Here is a 19,078-nt window from a genome sequence, read left to right as displayed (position 1 = left end):
GGCCTAACATCTGTATTTATTGGAGTGTTAAGCTTTACAAGAGACTGTGATTGTTGGTACTTGCCACACCACACTCTGTAGTTTGCATAGCAGGGGTACATTGACACAGTCACCTATAAGGTCAAATAAATCTCTGCACAATCTAATTAGTAGAAGTTAGTTCATTTATTTATGGATGGCATGTCACAACAAGTAAGATGTATGAAAAGTCTGATTATCTGTTATTTAGTTACTTGAAAATTAACTACTGTCCATTTAATTAATTGGAAGGAGGGGCTTCAATAGACCTCTTGGATTTCATACAGCTAATTCTAGTGTAGACCAGAAACAAGTAAGGGGTTGATGTGGAAAAATCACTAGAAAGCATTGCCTGAACATCAATGTAGCCCATGGCTAAGCTATGATCAATGCTGTTTATTTGAATTTCTCTCTTTTCTTTTTTTTGGTAAATATCTTACTGCTCTGAGACATGTGATGTTGTTATTAGATCCTCAGATCAGAAAGTTTGAATTCAACACAAAAAAGGTCTTGTTAAGTTCCAGCTAGAGGCCTTTCTGAGTGATAATGCCATAACCATAGACAGAGTTTTATGAAATAGGCATTTAAAAAAGGACCCAAGATTCAAGTATGAAATTCAGGGTAGATTGGTCTGTGTTCTCTTACTGTTTTTACTGTATGAAATCGAGTGACTGCCTTATGATCTGGAGCTTGAAAGGGGTACAGTACTTCCCAGAGTGAATGTAGCAGCTGTTATTGTGGCAATAACAAATAAAATGGCACGGAATGCTGACTAGTAACACACTGCATCTAATGTTTTCAGGTGCAGCATGCCATGGAGATCTTACAGAGAAGCTGAAGCTACTGTATAAAATGCATGTTTTGCCTGGTAAGTAAATCATATTAAAATAGCTCTTGTTTAGCTGAGAACAGGAATTTGGAGCAGAGTTGTTTATGACTGGCTTTCCCAATTAAAAATTAATTTGTGGGAATTACTGTATCTGTTTATGCAGCACTAAAATAAGGGAGCTTCTACTCTAACCAGACAGATTTGGAAAGTCTGAAAGCACCCTCACAGCCCTCAATTGCTCCCTCCACAAACATATAAATGTGCACATCTACATGCTGTGGTAAACATATCTAAAAACTTTGAGAGGACATTCCCATTTGTCTACTTTGAACATGGCTGATTGCTCCCAGCTGGTTTTGCTTGGAGGTAGGCCTGAGTGATTCAGTAATTTAAATGGGAAAAAATACTTCAAATACTTTCTAAAAATACTTAAAATTAAAAAAGACATTGAACTATTACCAAAAATACCTGGTGTTAAGAATGCAGTTTCTCATATCTGGGGACTGGCAAGCTCATTCCAAATGATGACAGGTTGTTTCAAGGTAGGAAAGAGGGCAAACCCTGCAGTAAGTAATGGAAGTTGGCATGGGAAGATGGGTAAGCCAGCCTCTAGAAGCAAACAGCTCCTTGTGCTACAGTATTGGATGTTGGGAAGGAGACAATTCAGGTGCAGTTGTTCATCTCCTATGAGCTGAAAAGAGATGATTCCTAGCACATCACACCCTCGTACTTCTAGAAATCTACATTCGAAATGTATTAATGGAAATATCTTTCAGTTTTTGATTAAAGAGTGAAATTTTTAATGAAAGAATCTTGCTATGTTGCTTAGATCCATCCCCTGAGCAAGAAGAGCCAGACTCCGCTTTTGAAGCTACTCAGTACTTTTTTGAGGACATCACACCAGACTGTACACATGGTAGGCATCTTTTGTCTCGGGCATGAGAAGATGAGGTGATGCATTTCAATCAGCATGTCTTTTTAGGGAGCTACTTTTTAATGGGATTAAACTTTGTTAGCAAAGTATTCTCTGTGAAAAGTATTATGGAGCATTTGTATATGTGTTGCCATCTTGAGAGGTGCAGGTATGTGTACACTCAGAGCCCCCCTGAATTGTGCATTGCAGAAGTTCTTGTAGAATAACTCTGTGTGTTGTAGTAGAGGTAATTTTGTGAAGAACAAGAATAAATAGATTAGCTTTCAAGGTGTATTTGGATCAGAACTTAAAACGTTCTAAAACACCAAGAGCAAAAGATAGATCAAAATGTAGTTCAGCAGTTGGAAATCTCATGTGCCCTAACGAGAGCCAGGGTCTCATCCCTTCTGCTTTATTGACTTTCTTGTTATACTTGATGTGAAGTTTCTTTTTGATTCAAGAAAAAGATAACCCATCCTTCAGGTTATAAGTGGGAGGAAAGTTGTTTGAAAGTACAGATAAGAGTTAATAGTCTAGAAATGGCAATTTCAAGTCCTGAGAGGCAAAAGAGGATGCACCAGTATAATCACCAAACATGTATCATGCTAGGAGGTGTGTTGTGTTAGCATGGGTTAATCATTGTACTATGTGGACAAAACCTAAGGTTGTCCCAGCCTAAGTAGTGATAGTATAAATTAAATAGAATTTATGGGCAGGTTTAAGGGTAAACAAAGCCATAATTTATACCTGTAATTTTTACTCTGCTTTTTTTTTGCAGAGCTTGTAAATATTTGTAAACATTTTGTTATTTTGCACTGTACACGTGAAAACAATGTGTGTATCTAAACCCACACTGATCTCTCTCTCCCCCTGCCCCTCCACTTCCTAGTTGTTGGCCTAGACAGCAGGAGCAAACATGGAGTAGATGATGGGTTTGTTACAGTGAGTCTGAAAACAGACAAAGGTATGCTTGGTCTCTCCTTGTGAGTTACATCTTTTCATTTCATGTAAAGATGCTCCTTTTGAAAATGGGGAATAAAGGTAATAATTTGAGGTTTCTTGATGGACTTTTTCCTCCATCTCTGGGTAATTTGTTGGCAATAGGCAAGAAGAGCTCACAAGAGAATCGAAATTACCTGAGAATGTGGAGCCAAGAGAATAAATCCAAAGCAAAAAACACAAAGGACTTACCCAAGCTGAATCAGGTACTTCCACTGCCACTTTTCATTAAATTTAAACTTTCTTCACGTATCTATAAATATTCAATGTATTAACACTGAACAGAGGTTTTATTTTGAACAGATGCTTTTTTACCAGAGTAGCCATCAGCTGATTGCAGAAGTTTATTGTTTACAAAATACTTTTAAGTGGCATTCAGCTCCCAAAACATCCCAAAAATGAGATACACACATATAGGAATGGTAAAACATATTATTTTGATCTTTAGACAAAGGATGTGATGCTGAATATCACCAGCCAGCTCTTAATGTCTAATAAGCATAACCTGAAAGTAGTATTTTATGTTATGTAATTTGTACTGCCAGTCTCATTCCCCTCAGATCCACAGCTGCTGAGGAGGAGGAGACCCATTGGGATAGATAGCTCTTTCCTCCAGAGCATGTAGGGAAGGTTTATTTCCTGTACAACAGTGATTCTTACTTAAGGTAGCCCTGAGCAAATCTTCCCATCTAATTTATCAGTTTTGAATTTCAAAGACTTGTATCCAACTAAGTTACTCCTGTCAGCTAAGTGCTGCAGGACTTCATTTTTCATTACTTCTCATCAGTTTTAGCAAACCCTTAGTTATACTTAGCATAGTTCCTACAAGAAAATCCACCAAAATCAATGCAAAATGTCTCACTGCTCACCCTCTGTTGCCCTCCTGTGGCTGCAGAGAAGTGTATTTGTGGTATGTTGGACAAAACATCCAATAATTTATTCTAAATACCTTTTAGATATGCAACATATGTGACTGCCCAGTCATAGAATATGCTTCCTAGACTGCGCCTGCATTATGTAAAATTTCACTTGAGTCACATAAACTCTTGTGTCCTGCCTCACTCCCAGTGTTTTAAAACTGGTTTGGAAGATGTCAGCAGGATTTTTTTCCTGCTCTTGTTAATGCTCCTTCCCCCTGCGTTTAGGGGCAGTTCATTGAGCTGTGCAAGACCATGTACAACATGTTCAGTGAAGACCCCAACGAGCAGGACCTGTACCACGCTACAGCTGCCGTGACCAGCTTGCTCCTGGAGATCGGGGAGGTTGGCAAGCTCTTCAGCATGCAGCCCCCCAGCGACACAGACAGCAGCAACTGCAGCAAAGCCGTTCAGGGCGAGCTGTTCCAGAAGAAGGAGCACCAGCAGTATCCCCTGGAACAGCACAAGGCCTTCCGGGGCAGCCTGGTGGCCGGCGAGGAGGAGGCCGCTGGCACCGACAGCGCCCTGGGCATGCAGATGGAAGACATTAAGCTGGAAGACTCTTCTCCCAGGGACAACGGGGCCTGCTCTTCCATGCTCATTTCCGACGACGACACCAAGGACGACAGTTCCATGTCCTCGTACTCGGTGCTGAGCGCGGGCTCGCACGAGGAGGAGAAGCTGCACTGCGAGGACATCGGGGAGGACACGGTGCTGGTGCGCAGCCACCACAGCCCTGCCCTCCGCAGGAGCACCAGCATCGACAGGGACTGGGCCATCACCTTCGAACAGTTTCTGGCCTCCCTCTTGACTGAGCCAGCGCTGGTCAGGTACTTTGACAAGCCTGTGTCCATGATGGCCAGGATCACTAATGCTAAAAACATCAGGATGAGGGGTAAGCCAATAACCTCGGCCAGTGACTATGAAATCTCTACTATGTCGGGATAAAAGGCAGTCGGGTTTTTTATTTCATTTTTTCTTTTTATTCTCTATTTATTGGTACCTGGCGGAGGCCCTGGTATTTTCAAAACGTAATTGTTTTCACTAATGTGAAAATGTTGGGGTGCAGACATAATTATCTTCAAGTATAATCACTCTTTCTGTGGAAAATGTTACACATGGAAATTTTATTCAAAATACAGAAAAAAAAATGCTTGTCAGTGAAGTGTGTGTATTATTAATATTGCTGTCTGTGTATAATGGTAAAGATTAGTTCTTAATTTCTAAATGTAAACTTAATGCCAATATTTATAAGCATTTTTAAAATAGGCATATATAGAGATGGGGGAAAAAAAACCCAACAAAATGGGAATAACCTAAAATTTAAAGGGACGCTGTCAACCTGAAAAGGACCTCAGGTGAAAATAAGTTCCAGGCAACATTCTTGAATCATAATTTTATTTAGTATTTTTTTGTTTTGTTTTTTCCAAAGAGGAATGCTTTGATTTTACTTTTCTGAATATATGAAAGACCACTTCAGTGACACCTGCCTGGCTCCTAACTTCCTGTGCCTGAGACTGGTATGCTCAGGTGAAAGTGAGAAGTCCATCCCAACCTAGCAGCCAAATCAGGCAAATGTGGATAAATGTGATGGTTTCTGGCCATTTGCCTTTCCCTGGGTTCAGCAGAGAGAAAGCCCTTTCCCAGCTGGGGCCACCAAAGGAAGATCTCCAGCATGAGCCTGCCCAGGGCTGTATTCCTCACCAGTGCACTGGGAAGCTTTGCTGGTGTTCTCCAAAGACAGTGTATGCAGGTCCCAGAACAGATTGGTAGAGTCTCTTTTCAAAATTTGAAGTCTGTTTTTAAAAGCTTAGGAAAAAAAAAAAAAGTATATATATATATCTGCTTCTAAGGCTGGATCTACAGCACATATAGCTTAGTTCTTAAAACTAACCTTTACCACCAACCTATCATATCCTTGTTAGATTAAGAAAATAAAAGCCTGTATTGCATAAGTCTTTATTTACTACAGTGTAAAGCAGCAGTAATGAAACGAAATCTGCAAGATAATGTAACTGAATGTTTAAATCTTACTGAGAACACTGTCACTTTATATGAAATGAATAGTATCCTGTATTGACTTACTGAAAAATGTGTTGAAATGAAAACTGGAGCACCTGCACTTTGAATCCTTGCTTTTTTATACAGGTATTTGGGATTTTTTTTTAGATTTTGTTAGCTGTTTTTTAATTCATATTTGTTTGTTTCAGGATCATGCCTACATGCCTAATCTTCATTTGCTGTTTTGAGAATATTTTCTGTAGAATACTGTTGATTTTTATACTCCTGTAAAATACTGCATCCACGTAACTTGCAGATTTTTTTAGCACAAGCTATGTTCAATTATTTTGTTTTAAAAGAATGCTTTTAAACTGTCAGATTAAGTGGTTTTTAACCACGAATAGGTAATGTGAACAAATAAAGTACACTCTGCACAGATTTGATTTTTAACTATTAAAGTCATGCTAGAGGGAAAATGAGGTGGTTGTGCTTTATTACACAGACAAATGTTAGTATCTCTACTGTTGATTTATTCAATGACAAAGCCAGAAACTGGCCTGACATAAAATAATAACAAAAATATGGCAGTGAACATTACACTGGAAAATGGTTAATAATAGAACATGGCAACATGTGCTGATAGCAGCAGCATTGCTGTGCAAGAGTGGCTTAGAGCTGGGAATACAAGCTGTGAAATACAGCTTAGTCATGTCTTAGCAGCAGTGCAAGATGTTCCTCATAAATGGTGGCAGATAGCTCAGAAGTACGTCACTTCAGAAGACAATTAATATTTGGTTCTTCTCTTTCCTGTGGTACTCACTATCTCAGTTTACATTTCCTGAATAGCTGCCTGCTTGTCCTATTTTCTAAAAGAACACATTTGCATAACTGATCAATCTGACATTCGGAGCTTGGGATGTTGCTGTAGTGGCAAGGCCTGTTCGGTGCTTCTGCAGAAATAAAAAACCACTACAGATGAGATCCTGTAGCTCTCATGGAATGGAACTTCAGGACATTAATAGAAGCATTTGCTCTTCAGAATTCAGGAGGAGAAATAAAGGCTGCCTGAGAGATACAAATAAACTAAAAAAAACCCGAGCAAATTATTTAACATAGCTTGTATGAAGGCATGCCAGAAGATACGGAGTCTGAAAAAAAAAAACAACCAACCAGCAACAGTTGAGGGTTTCTATCTCCAGAGCTGTTCTCCAGCTTTTAAATTGTGTTCCTCCTGAGCAAAAATGCTCAGATTTTGAGTTGCCTCTGAGAGTTAACTTCCAGGTCCTTCAAATAAAGTCTTTGTTTGGGGTTTTGGGGGAGTTTGTGTTTGGTAGGGGCTTTCTTTGTGTGTGGATTTGTTTTAAATTTATTTTTTTTTAAGCTTGAGACAGGGCTTCTTTTCAAGTGAAGATTTTAAAAGCAACTGGAACGAAGCAGTAATGACCCTCTACCACTTGCAGCAGAGTAGAGCAGCCATCTGCAAAACAGGATTGAGAACCAAGAACCTCTTAGCAAGCTGGAGGCAAGTTAGGAGGATGGGGGCAAGAACAAACTAGGATAAAGCTTTCACTCATCTCCCAGTGCAGGTGCATGAAACTGAAAATTGTTCCATTTTCTAGCAGGCCAAAGACACGACTGCTGACAATATTTTGGACTAACCCATTCTTTATTTGCTACCATTGTAAACATCTCTATTACACAGACATCACAGTATACATTATTGCTTTTGTATTGTGGTAAACAGGAATTCCTATTAGTATGCAGCTGTCTAAGCACAGTGTCAAAAGAAGAAAATGCCCCCAGGTTGTCTTGGGCTGGGTTGTTCTCAGTTCCCTAAAGACAGTATCTAGAATGGCACAAGAAACATCAGTCCAAAGATGGGTCACCATGGTACTACAGCAACACAAACTAGAACCACAGGGGGAAACCACAGGCTATGCCCTCACCACACATCACTAGCAGTCTTGTCAAGGATGCTGATTGCTCAGCTCCCACCTAACTAAACACAAACTTTTTCAGCATAATTCCTAAAAAAAGGCTGTTATTTCTCCTGTGAAATTTTATTTAAACTAGGACGGAAAATCTGGAAAACCAATGGAGCTACGTGTGTGTTTAATTTTTGTTGCATTTTGCAAAGATTGTTTTGTTTAATGTTGCATTTTTGTTTTGTTTTTCAAAGACTGAAAGTCTGAAACTATTTACCTGGGGCGTTTAAATTGGCCCCTTGTACTATTGCCCTTTAGGACAAAATGCCCTATTCTTTACACGGCTGTATCAGCTGACTGAAGCACAGCCAGTTTAAAAAGATTCTTTCTTTCTTCCTATGTAACACTGTCTTCACATGGCTTTCCAATCAAGTTCCTTACCTCTGGAACAGTATGTTTACTTAGTGAAAGACTCAGTTTTACATTTGCTTGTAGTAAACTTCTGCTTATCTCCAGATTAATTTGTTCATAGAGTGGCACCATGTTTCAAGCATACACTGAACAACAAAAGTGAAGGTAGTTTGTTAAAACATTTGCTACAGGAACAACAACAAATTTAGAAAACCACCTTTTCTCCAGTTTTAATTTTTTTTTACTACTATTGCATAAAAGCTTTCACATAGTGAATGTTTTAAAGAGGCAGCAAGTTAGAAAACTAACAGCACTTGCAAGTTCTAATAAGATGTATTTAAAACATGATGGTTAATAAAAAATAATTTACCGAGTTTTTAAGACTCTTAGAATAACCTGTGAGCAACAAATTCTGATGTTCAAGATTATACCAACTTGCAGAAAAGTGGCCTACCTCCATTTCCAGTCTTCCATAACCTTAGGATTGTCACGTTACAACAGAGTTAGCATAAAATACCACTGACTAGTAAAGCCTTGTCCTTGCCTTCTCTAAACACAATTTGACCAATTTCAATACATTTTCTAGCTACCACCATAACACAGTTAATAACCTACCAGGGGTGCAAACAGGGACAGCCAGTACTAGTCTACATACAGTGAGTGACTCCTAGACAGAATTACTGGGCTAGCTGATCATACAAAACCACATGCAAATAAATTCTAACTGTTTCCTGGGAAGGTGCACTGGAGCCTAAGCTAAACATTCACCTTAATTACTATATGCAAACTAATCATTCCCTTATGTCTCACTCACCTGATGATGGTTGGGTTTACTGCCACAGTTTACTTCCCAGATCACCCATTGATTTAACAAAAAAAAAAAAACTAGCAAAGATGCATTTTATTAAAAGCTTGAACTACTACTACATCTCAGGTGTGTGATAGGAACCCTGAGACTCTATGGTTGGGCTTTAGAAGCCTCAGCAATAATTAAATGTCAGTCTCCCAGAGAACAGGAGCCCAGTGAAAGTTACAGTGCTGGTAAGACAAGGGTGTAGATGAATTTTGCAACTGTAGGAGAAAACAGGAAAAAAAAAGCTTGCAGATGTAGCTCAGGGGAGCCTTTAGAGATGGCTCAAACGATTTTGTAACTAGCTGGCAGGCAGAAGATGATAACAAATAGCATCTCCTTGGCTGCTGCTGCCAAACAATTGGGATCACTTCTGGAATTCAAAAAGTCAGTTGTGTTTTGCTTGCAAAGGAGATCTACAAGCAGTAGAGAAAGTTACTAATGCAGACGAACTCAACAGAAGATGGGGCTAGAAAGTAACCACCTGGGCCACTTTCCACTTCCTTCCTTGGATTTTTGGCATGTCCAGGGTCTGCAAAGCTCAGAGAAACAGAGCTGCACCCCAGGACCTGAATCCCAGAATGCTCTCCACAGGAGCTCAGCTCTTCATTGGTGAATATTCCAAGATCCACATCCAGGGGAGCAGCAAATAACTATAGCAGAGATGGCCTTTGAGTCCTAGCAAAATGCATGTATTGTACCTGAATATCTGTGTATAGGCTTGGCCCCAGAGGTCCTTAATTGGGCTGCAGCTGTGGCTAATGAAGATAACTGGGATAAAAGGGGGTGGGTTGGCCAGGCAGGGAGAGCCTTGAGTGGGCTCTGAACTGGCAGAGAGCGCCGTGCTGAAGCTGGAGTCTGTGCTGTGAAGATCTGCAGCTGTGAGAACACACCATGGAGGTATGGGACTTTAAAAATCTGATAACAGCAGTATGGAACCTCTAGAAATAGAACAGCAACAAATAACTGGGTCTCCCACTGTCAGTTTGGATCTAATCTGGTCAGTTCAGCTGTTCAGTTTACAAGCCAGGGCAAGCCATAAATACTCTCCCTGTGTACGTCTTCACAGTGCTGGTGTTGTTGGTTTTGGGGTTTTTTTCTATTGGTAGAGCAGCATCAACCCAGCAGAGGTGAGACTGAACCCTTCCCCACCCTGAGCACACCCAGCTTGTCTGACTCTGGTCTGTACCTCAGGTACCACAAAAAGACAAGAGAACTGTGGTCCCCCATACACGTGTCCTGTGTACCCTGGTCAGGAGCTTCCCCACAAGCAAGAGCTGCCTGCATTTAAGGGACTGGGAGCACAAGGGTGGATGCAGTGCAACGAGTCACTACTTACACAACACAGACTCACAGGATTACTGGGGTGGGAGGGCACCTCTGGGGATCACCAAGTCCAACCCCTTGCCTAAAGCAGGGCCCCTCAAAGGAGGCTGCTTAGGGCTATGTCCAGGTGGGATTTGATGATCTCCAAGAAATGCAGTATTACATATTATATTTCATACTTATCTAGTGTAATAACACTCATTACAAACAGGAGGTTGCCTTTTCTTTTTTGTTTTTTTTTTCCTCATGCTTCCTTTCATTGTGTTCAATGCTTATATTCTTCAGGAGTCTCTTCTAGAGTAGTCATTGACTAGAAATTAACTAGTTTACCTGAGATGATGAAAAAAAATACATGAAAGCTTGTATAACATACAAATTTTGTGCATTGTGAACCATTTAGGTATAAGGTGAAAAAATCTTTCTCAAATTACTCAAGTTTCTAAGGCTGTGATCTAGTTAGAAGACTCAAAATAAAAAGCTGATTGAAAACAGCAGAAGGCACTTATTTAATAGAAGGTCTTAGAAAACAAAGTGATGGTCATACCAAATCCATTTCAAGTTGCTCTGAGCAATAATTAGTCACAATACAGACATGAAGTTCTATCTATTAGATTGTCTGAGGATGGCAAGATTAAGGAGCACATCTAAGTTGCATCCCTTCCATGGAAAATACATCTTTTTTAGACTTGTACTCAGATATGAAGTTATTTTTACAAAATAAGGATTGCAGCTGCAATAAAGGGTTTTTTTTTTAAATTATCAAAGGGCTAAAGTAAACCTGCTGTACCTCCCACTAAGAATGCCCCCTTAGCTGCTAAAAGAAAGGGCTGACAACAGGTTCTGAGTCAATCATTGTCATCATTTGAAGTCAGATTAGAAAGAATCAAAAGTTTTTGCAATAGGAATACTTTTAAAAGAGTAGCTTTAGCCTGAGGATCTTATCCTCATGCTGATGACACGTGGTTCTCTTTCTTTGTTTGGAAACTAAACTTCTCTCAAGCATAGGAATTGGCTGATACAAATCCATAGATAAATTTCCTTTTCCAGAAGTAATTTCTAGTAAGTACTAGAATACAAGTAAGTACAATATGCTGATGGATGAAGCCTCTTTTCCAAAATTATAAACAAATAATACATCTCCTTTGAGGACCTCTTAATTACAAAGCAATTTAACATTGTTGAGTGGAATGATCAATGACATATAAAGGAACAAGAACACAAAAAATGTAAAACCACAATAATTTCAACTAAAAGCTGAACCTCAACCATTACATGAGAAGGTTGGAATTTAAATTCAAATTTGAAAAGCACAACTTAAACTGTCTTTTAAAAGACCATTAACAGTCAAACCCATTCATAGAAAACAGGATGCAGCATAAATATCTGCTTCAAGTTTCTGCACCAAGAAGTATAAAAGAAAATGTAAAATTAAGCAATCCAGAGGTTCTTGAGATTTGTGGTTTGTTTTTTTGTGTTGGTTTGTTGGTTGGGTTTTGTTTCCTTTTCAAAAAGCTGCCCTTTGGAGAATAGCATAAAAATACCTGTAAACAGAGGTTGATTGTCCAAGCTTCCCTAACTGAATTTTGCTAATTTTCTTTTTCTTAATGTAAAAAAAAAAAGTTCTGTTGTTAGACAGTTTTTGGTGAAACACAGAAAATTTCCATCCAAATGCATCACTCAATTTTTAATACAGAACCTCATATACTGCAGAGGATTTAAGGTTTCTTTGTATCTTGTAAGGTCAGTACCACATTGTAATCCAGTAGAAGTCCCTTAATTTTTTCATGGAATTTCTCTCTGTACTGGTTGAAGTGCATAATGCTTTCTGGTTCCTCTTCAAACCAGAACTTGTCAAACTCATAAACTAGATAACCTGTGAAGGAAATAAAACACAGCCAGTCCTAGCGTGCTCCTTTAGACTCTCTTCAACCCCTGAAAACAAGGACTGTCCCATCCTGATCTACACCAAGCTTTTGGATGCTTTAATAATAAATAAAAAAATAAATCTGCAAACACTTGAGTTTTCAGACTGGAATATCTAAAATATAGGAAGCCACAGAAATTATCCTTAAATGTACATTGCTGCAGCACAATGCTTAGGCAACAGGTGCATTTCCAGCACAGAGGACAAACAGCTTGCTCTGGCTAATGAGCAAAGAGTGGAAATGCACTCCAAGGAGCCCAAACTCCGTGTTGTGGCCAGCCCTGAGTGCCAGAGCAGCTACAGGTACTTACAGTAAAACTGATGGAAGTGCTCCATCTGTGGCAGCCCAGAGACCATGTTGTAGAGATGACCCTTCAGAGCACCATTCTTGAGCAAGCTGTATGCCATCTCTGTCAGATTGATCCCAACTATGGCATAGGAGTATCTGCAACACGAATCGTGGGTTTGCGTTATGGACTGGGAGACTTAAAAGGTTCCCTGGCACACTCTGCTCTAGCATAGCTCTGACAGTCCACAATTTTCCTGTAATACTTGTAAAAGTCACTGCAAGATAGAGATGGCAAAGCTAATCAACAGACTTCAACTTATTCATTTGAAATCCTTAGATCTGCTGGAGTATTAAAAATTGGATGTGAAAAATTGCTGCAGTGTAAATGGAATGTCTATTTCAACCTGCTGCTCATCAAGCTGAAAGAATCTGGTTTTCTGTTGCATGGTATAAAAAGTATTATAATAGAAATTCTTAAACAACAAGTGTTGGTAGAGGAAGAAAAAGTAAAAATTAATTCATTTCTACCAATTATATACTTAGGTAATTGAGCAAAAAGTCTCACATAAGCTGTTCATGACAGAGTTGCACAGGGTAATGTTATTTACAACCAAAGTCATGAAGGGCTCCTGTTTTTTGGTGGGTCATCAAGTTAACAAGGAGCTAGACAGATCAGATTATTATATCTGACTGGTTTGAGAGCATATTTCTCTGTAAAAACAGCTAAATGCTTAAATATGCCAAGTTTTTGAAAACAAATTTAAACAAACAAGCCACCTGTTTGTAAACACTTATTACACAGCAGAAGCCTAGAGGGAAAAAAAGGACCTTAAGAGGTAATCTAAACTATCCCAACACAGGATCAGTAAGAAGGTGAAAAACAAGTATGAATTTCTAAATCTAATCGAAGTCCACTATAAATAAAACTAACTACAACGTTAAAGGCATTTACTATGTTAAATAAAGATGATATTTTGCAACATTTTTGCCCCAACAAATCTGTTCTGGGGAAAAAAAGAAAGCTGTACTTAGTTCCCAGCTAGAAATTGCTTTCTGTGTTTGGTTTCTCACACCTTTCTATTTTGACCCTTTTTTTCATTCTTTAATGGAAAAAGCCCACATGTATTTTCCTCTTTACCTTCTGGACACATGTTTAACAGTGTTCACTTAAGTTCTTACATAGAAGCAGCCAGAAAAAATTCTGGACTGACTTACCCCAGCTTTGGGTGGTTTGACCGAGAAAGGATCTGACGAGCTTCATTGGTGTAATGCTTACTGAAATACCTGGAGGTGTAAAATACTATTTTAAATTCTTTGAAAAAAAATATACTGTGCTCATGTCAACATTAAAATCTGTACCTTTAAACTAAAGGTGAAAATCAGCTTTGAATTGGAAAATGGCACAAAATGAAAACCACGGAAAAGGCAGCAAAATAAACTATATTCAGCGTGAACTAATACTGTAAAAAAAAAAATCATTGTGATCTGAACATCAAATATGAAGTTCAACCTAGTACATGCACAAAGTTAGCTTAGCAAAGATTTGTAAACTTGTCTATTTTTCATTACAGCTTAGCAAAGATTTGTAAACTTGTCTATTGTTCATTACAGCAGGAATTTTTAAAGCTTTTGACAAGTTAGATACAACCTACCGACTCTATCATAAGGCAACAACAAAACGAGGTGTCTTGGGCAGATTTCTGTCCCTTCCCTCGTTTCTTACCTTACCCAAGCCCATCACATGTTTACAGTGTGCAGCCCCTAGAGATGTTGAACATGATGCTTTCTATTTGCCTCTGCTCAGTTTTTACTGGAAATAGCATTAACGAGAGAAAAGACAGACGCTGAAAATGAGTTACCAAGAGAAAGAAATCCTTCTTTGACTTACAGCAGATTGACCAAGCCCAGCAGCCCCATTCCTCTGAAGTCTGTTTTAGGATCCTCGCCCTGGAAGCCGATGTCGCACCACTGTTTGCTGATTCTGGCCCTCAGGTTCTCGTGGGGCATCAGCAAGTTCCAGAGCTGCACAAACACACTGCCATGTCAGGCTGCCCAAGTGTTCCCAGGGAAGAATGCAGAGCCCTTGCTGTGCTGCTGCAGCCTGAAACCATTCTCCAGGCACTGAGCAGGGCACAGTCTGCAAGCTGCTTTGTTCCCTTGCTGCAATCTGGGCTCTGCTACAATGGCTCACTTCAGCAGTCATGGAAGTTATTGCATTTAAGATTAAGTGGGGTATTTTCCCTTCACAAAGATGCTGTGTGAATACCAAAGAAACAAGGCTTGCTTCACTACAGAAATGACCTCATGCATTATTTTGTAATAGGACAGCTATAAACTGAAATATAAATTCTCAATGAATACTCATTTAACATGTCAGTGCTGGGGCTTCCATAGCAAGCTGAGATAATTATGAAGTTTTATCTTCCAGCACCAAACTACATTCCTTGATATTGACTGGGATGCAGTAATAAGAAAAAATTAGTGTCTTTTTTATTTAGTAATTAGTGGTTTACAAAGTTAGACGTGTGCATAAGGTTATAAATCTTTTTAGTAGTGATTCTTCAGTGATGCATCACAAACTCATTTTTCTACATATACATTGTTGTGTCTGATTTCACACAAAATAACTCCACTGCATGTAACTCTAGTTTTTTTCTCTGAGGTTTTATTTCAATGTGTCATTTCTGCAGTTTGCAGTTCTGCTTTGCAGTTTGTGAGTAGAAAAGAGCTTTAAACAGGCCAGCTGGTAAGAATGCTACCAATAAGTTCTTTCAAGGTGTTGGACTTAGAGGGGGGAAAAAACCAAACAAACAGGACATGTATTTTAAAAATGATTTCACCTCAATTAACTGTTCCTCGTGTTCTTCATTCTCTGAATCATATGGGACCTTCCTTAGGTTCTCCACATCCAAATACAATTTTTTATAACCTGATATCTGTAGCAAGGATATTTGCAAGTTTGTCTTAAACCTGAAACAATGACAAAACACCATAGAAGAGATTTAAATAGGCCTACTCAGCCATAAATTCTAGCTTGAATTACAAAATAAGACCTTTCTTATGTAAACACCAGAATTAGGAAGTGCTTTGTGTGTACCTTTACAAACTACAGCCTTTATGTGCATCTTTACACGCTACAGCATACTGTAGTTAAGTGCACTTACATACTTTAAACATCTCTAGCTTATTCCAGTGCTGCAGTCAGACACTATTGCCTTCAATTATGGGGAAGAAAACAAAAGAAAAAAAAAGGCAAAAGAAAAGAGCTAAAATCAACTCCATAGATCATCCTGACCACTGTACCTTCACCCCCAAACTTTTTGTAAGTCAAAAAAAACGAGAAAAATAAGAAATTTTGATCATTCCCTGTCACTCACTAATTACTTATGCAGATGAATGCAAACATTAATCAGGCACCACTATATTCTCTCAAATATATCTAAGGAATTATACAGTTCTTGTACTCAACTTATGCAGTGATCATCCTAGTTAGAAACACGGAGTAACAGAAGGGACTTGCAAAGCAGACAGACAGTAATGCCAAACCCACGTGAATTAAACTTGGCAATTTGTTTTCTAGAACTGATGAGAACATAATCACACTTCACTTGCAGATTTCATTCTGAATACTTGTGTTGAATATAAACATGGCACCAGGTTAAGCAGCTGAAGAACATGGAAACAAGTGAGAACAGAGAAAGGTCTCCAAACACACCTTGTGTCCTTCTGTCCAATCTTCTTTTCTTTCATTACATCTCTGACACACTTCTCCACCTCAGCTTCTTCAACGTGCACGGCATTCCTTAAAACCTGGGCAGTTGGCACAGCAGAGGACTTCATGAGGAATGAAGACTTCATTATAATAATCAAGTCTAATAAATTACTACTTTATTATTACTGCTCAGCCTCTCTGTATCTGTTGTGTGTATTATTTGCTCCAAGAGGAGAAGGGTCAGTTCAAGGCAATTGCTTACAATGCACTGCCTCAAACTGCATCTAAAAGATCTGCAATAATTACATGAGAGTGTGATTTGTACTTTGTCAGGCTGTAAACAACAATGTTACATAGGAGTTGCACAAAGAATAAATACAAAGCTGGAGAGTTGCTTGCTCTAGGTTCTTGTTTGCTTTCACTGCTGAATTATGTTTTCTTAATCCAACTGAAACAAGTGCAGCCAAGAAAATGTTTCTGAATTAGAAGACAGGTAGCTAACAAAGCTGAGATTTCACTGAAACAAATGTTGGAAGGGCCATGGGATTATTGTTGAGAAACCTTAAATAAACCCAGCACACAGAACACAAAATTCCAAGTTCTCTTCTCTCTGTCCTTTACTCATCTTCAGTTTGCCCCTCTCAAAAAGTGAATGCATGTGTTATTTTTCTGGGATCTGTCTCTGAAAAAAGGTTTTATTACACTTTCATCTCTGCTATCTCTTACCTTATTTTTTGATGATTCCAGTGAATGTTCTGCAATATGGAAAAAAGTAGATGTCACTGTTAAATTGAACTGGTTTAAATAATTGTCAGTAAGTGTTCTTGCAGTATGTAACCATTATGAAATTCTGCATCCCTTTTATACATGTTATAAAAAATTAATCAACCTTAAAATGAACAGTTTATCAGGTAACAGAATGTCTTAATTTACACAGATTTTTTTTTTCTAACTCTTCAGTACAATGCTGAAAGTAGATTTGGATTTTTTAAAGCATCAATTACATGTACAAAACAAAGACAAATTTGAAGAGGTGTCAGGAGAGAAATATGTCAATTGATATCTTCCTGTTTCGTGTTTATTACTGAAGAGTAAGGAAGCACGGTCACTTCCGCAGTTTACTGTAAAACCACAAAAATGTTCAGCAGTTTCTTCAATTGCTATTTTTGATCAAAATTCTGCATCAAGCAGAACTGTAAGTTAAATCACTCTTCCTCACCTCCAAGAAAATCCATTTATGTCTATACAATGTCAATTTTTTTAGTAAAGGAAGGTAAAAACATATACCCAAAGTGATGGGAGGACTCTAGTGAAGTATGATTTCTGATTCGCTTTTTGATGGCACTGGAATTCCCTCAGCAAGGAGACAAGGAAGCCGGTGCTGGCACTGATTTAGAGTTCTCACAGGCCGGCTGGGCTGGCAGGAAGGGTGACAATACAGTTCTGGGGCTGCACGCCAGGCACCGGTGCGCAAGCAGGCGGCTCAGGGGGCTGGATCGCTCCCCACAACCCCTGCCAAGGAGCCTGTGGGCAGGAGGGGGCCGATCCCTTCTCCCGGCTGACAGGAGGACAGGGAACGTCCTCGGGTGGTGCCAGGGGAGCTTCAGGTTGGATATGAGGGCAAATGCCAGCACCGACAGGGTTGTCGAGCACTGAACAGGCTGCCCGGGGCAGTGGTTCAGTCACCACCACTCCCGGAGAGATTTAAAGCACGGGTGCATGCGGCACTGGGAGACACGGTTTAACGCTGGGTTCGTTCGGCAGTGCCGGGTTAATGGCCGGAATCGATGATCACGGAGGTCTTTCCCAGGCTAAACGATGCCGTCATTGCTGCCGCACCCGCCGCTTCCGAGGCGCTCCCGCGGCCCCGGCCCCGGCCCCTCCATTACCTACGCTCAGCGTCCTTCGCGCGCCCGCCTCCGCGCCGCCCAGGAGGCGCTGCAGCTCGCACTTGCCCGTCAGCAGCCGCAGGACCCACTTGAGCCAGAACCGAAAGTAGCTGCTGTACAGGAACCCCCAGACGTGCGCCCACATCTTCCGCGGGGCCGGCGGGGCCCGAGCGCGGCCCGGCCCCGGCCGCGGCCCCCGCGCGCTGCCCCCTCGCGGCCGGGCCGCCGCGGCCCCTCAGAGCGCGGCGGGCAGCGAGCGGGGCCCGGCCGCGGCCCGCGTCCCGCCGGAAGCCGGATCCCGACCTGGAAGCGATCGCGGGCACGGCGGGCGGCGGAAGTGGCGCCTGGGAAGAGGCTTCCCTTGGGAAGAGGCTTCCCTTTCGCCGCGGCCCTCAGCGGCTCCGGGCGCGGCTGCTCCCTCGCCCGCTGCCCGCCCGCCTCCTGCCCGCCGCGCCGGGCAGCGCTGTCACCGCTGCCCGCAGATCCGGGCTGGGCGCCCGGCGCGCAGCGAGCCGACAGTGAGAGAGACATCGAGTGCCCGTTTCAGAGTTGCACAACCCTGGGTGCTTCATCCACAGATAATCCACAGATCAAGCGCTCCCACTATCAGAACTTTTTCCTACTTATACATTTTAGCAAACAAAGGGATTGCTGTTCGTTGGCTGCAAGTTACACAGTTCTTGTAATACTAATGGGTATTCTGTCTTCTGCTGGTTAATGGTCCTTTCACCTCTGTGCTCATTAACGCCGGGCTCCGTCTCTCTCCTGTGTGGCCGGTGCTCTGAGAGTCGGTCGGGATCTGCCCCTGCCGCAATTCCCTGTTACCCAGTGCGAGCCGATTTCAGCACAATTACTGAGTTACCTTCATTTGTTTCTTCCTTACCTTGGGAGCTCTGCCAGATGTCCCTGTGGCCCCTAAATTCTGCATTTCTTGTGGGCACTATGGGGCACCCACTTTGTCCACAGCGGTGCCTCCTCCTTCCCAAGCTTTGTTAACCTCCCCTGGCTCGGAGAACATTGAAGCCTGTCCAGCCCTAAACCGTAACAAGACAATTCCACCCACGAATAATTTTTG

General features: G+C 40.8%; 2 protein-coding genes across 2 annotated transcripts in view; one reads left to right on the top strand and one right to left on the bottom strand.

Annotated features, from left to right (window-relative positions):
- The window catches only part of TBC1D9 (TBC1 domain family member 9), a 46,794-nt gene extending 40,641 nt beyond the window's left edge, over positions 1 to 6,153 (top strand). The window contains exons 17-21 of the mRNA XM_066549463.1: positions 821 to 886; positions 1,677 to 1,763; positions 2,650 to 2,724; positions 2,865 to 2,965; positions 3,905 to 6,153. Of these exons, the coding sequence (XP_066405560.1) occupies positions 821 to 886; positions 1,677 to 1,763; positions 2,650 to 2,724; positions 2,865 to 2,965; positions 3,905 to 4,624 (1,049 nt within the window). The 3' untranslated portion in view covers positions 4,625 to 6,153. The remainder of the gene's footprint in view (positions 1 to 820; positions 887 to 1,676; positions 1,764 to 2,649; positions 2,725 to 2,864; positions 2,966 to 3,904) is intronic.
- Positions 6,154 to 7,324: 1,171 nt separating this feature from the next.
- LOC136556322 (ELMO domain-containing protein 2-like) lies at positions 7,325 to 18,184 on the bottom strand. The gene is made up of 8 exons (XM_066549464.1): positions 18,004 to 18,184; positions 16,841 to 16,869; positions 16,118 to 16,212; positions 15,243 to 15,372; positions 14,291 to 14,424; positions 13,618 to 13,686; positions 12,425 to 12,558; positions 7,325 to 12,062 (listed from the first exon to the last, which is right to left on the bottom strand). The coding sequence occupies exons 1-8, from the start codon at positions 18,146 to 18,148 to the stop codon at positions 11,905 to 11,907; spliced, it is 894 nt and encodes a 297-aa protein (XP_066405561.1). The 5' UTR covers positions 18,149 to 18,184; the 3' UTR covers positions 7,325 to 11,904.
- Between the last annotated feature and the right edge of the window lie 894 nt (positions 18,185 to 19,078).

The sequence above is a fragment of the Molothrus aeneus genome, chromosome 4 (genome assembly GCF_037042795.1).
Source record: "Molothrus aeneus isolate 106 chromosome 4, BPBGC_Maene_1.0, whole genome shotgun sequence".
NCBI classification, from domain to species: Eukaryota; Metazoa; Chordata; class Aves; order Passeriformes; family Icteridae; genus Molothrus; species Molothrus aeneus.
The sequence above is the reverse complement of the archived record's forward strand: the minus strand, read 5'-3'. Positions and strand labels throughout refer to the sequence as shown.

Excerpts from the sequence above, each read along its gene's own strand:
- LOC136556322 (XM_066549464.1), bottom strand. The coding sequence starts at position 18,148 with ATGTGGGCGCACGTCTGGGGGTTCCTGTACAGCAGCTACTTTCGGTTC. Across the intron at positions 16,213-16,840 it reads TGGAATCATCAAAAAATAAG|GTTTTAAGGAATGCCGTGCA; the intron begins GTAAGAGATAGC and ends CCAACTGCCCAG. Across the intron at positions 12,559-13,617 it reads TCAAACCACCCAAAGCTGGG|ATACTCCTATGCCATAGTTG; the intron begins GTAAGTCAGTCC and ends TTCGTGTTGCAG.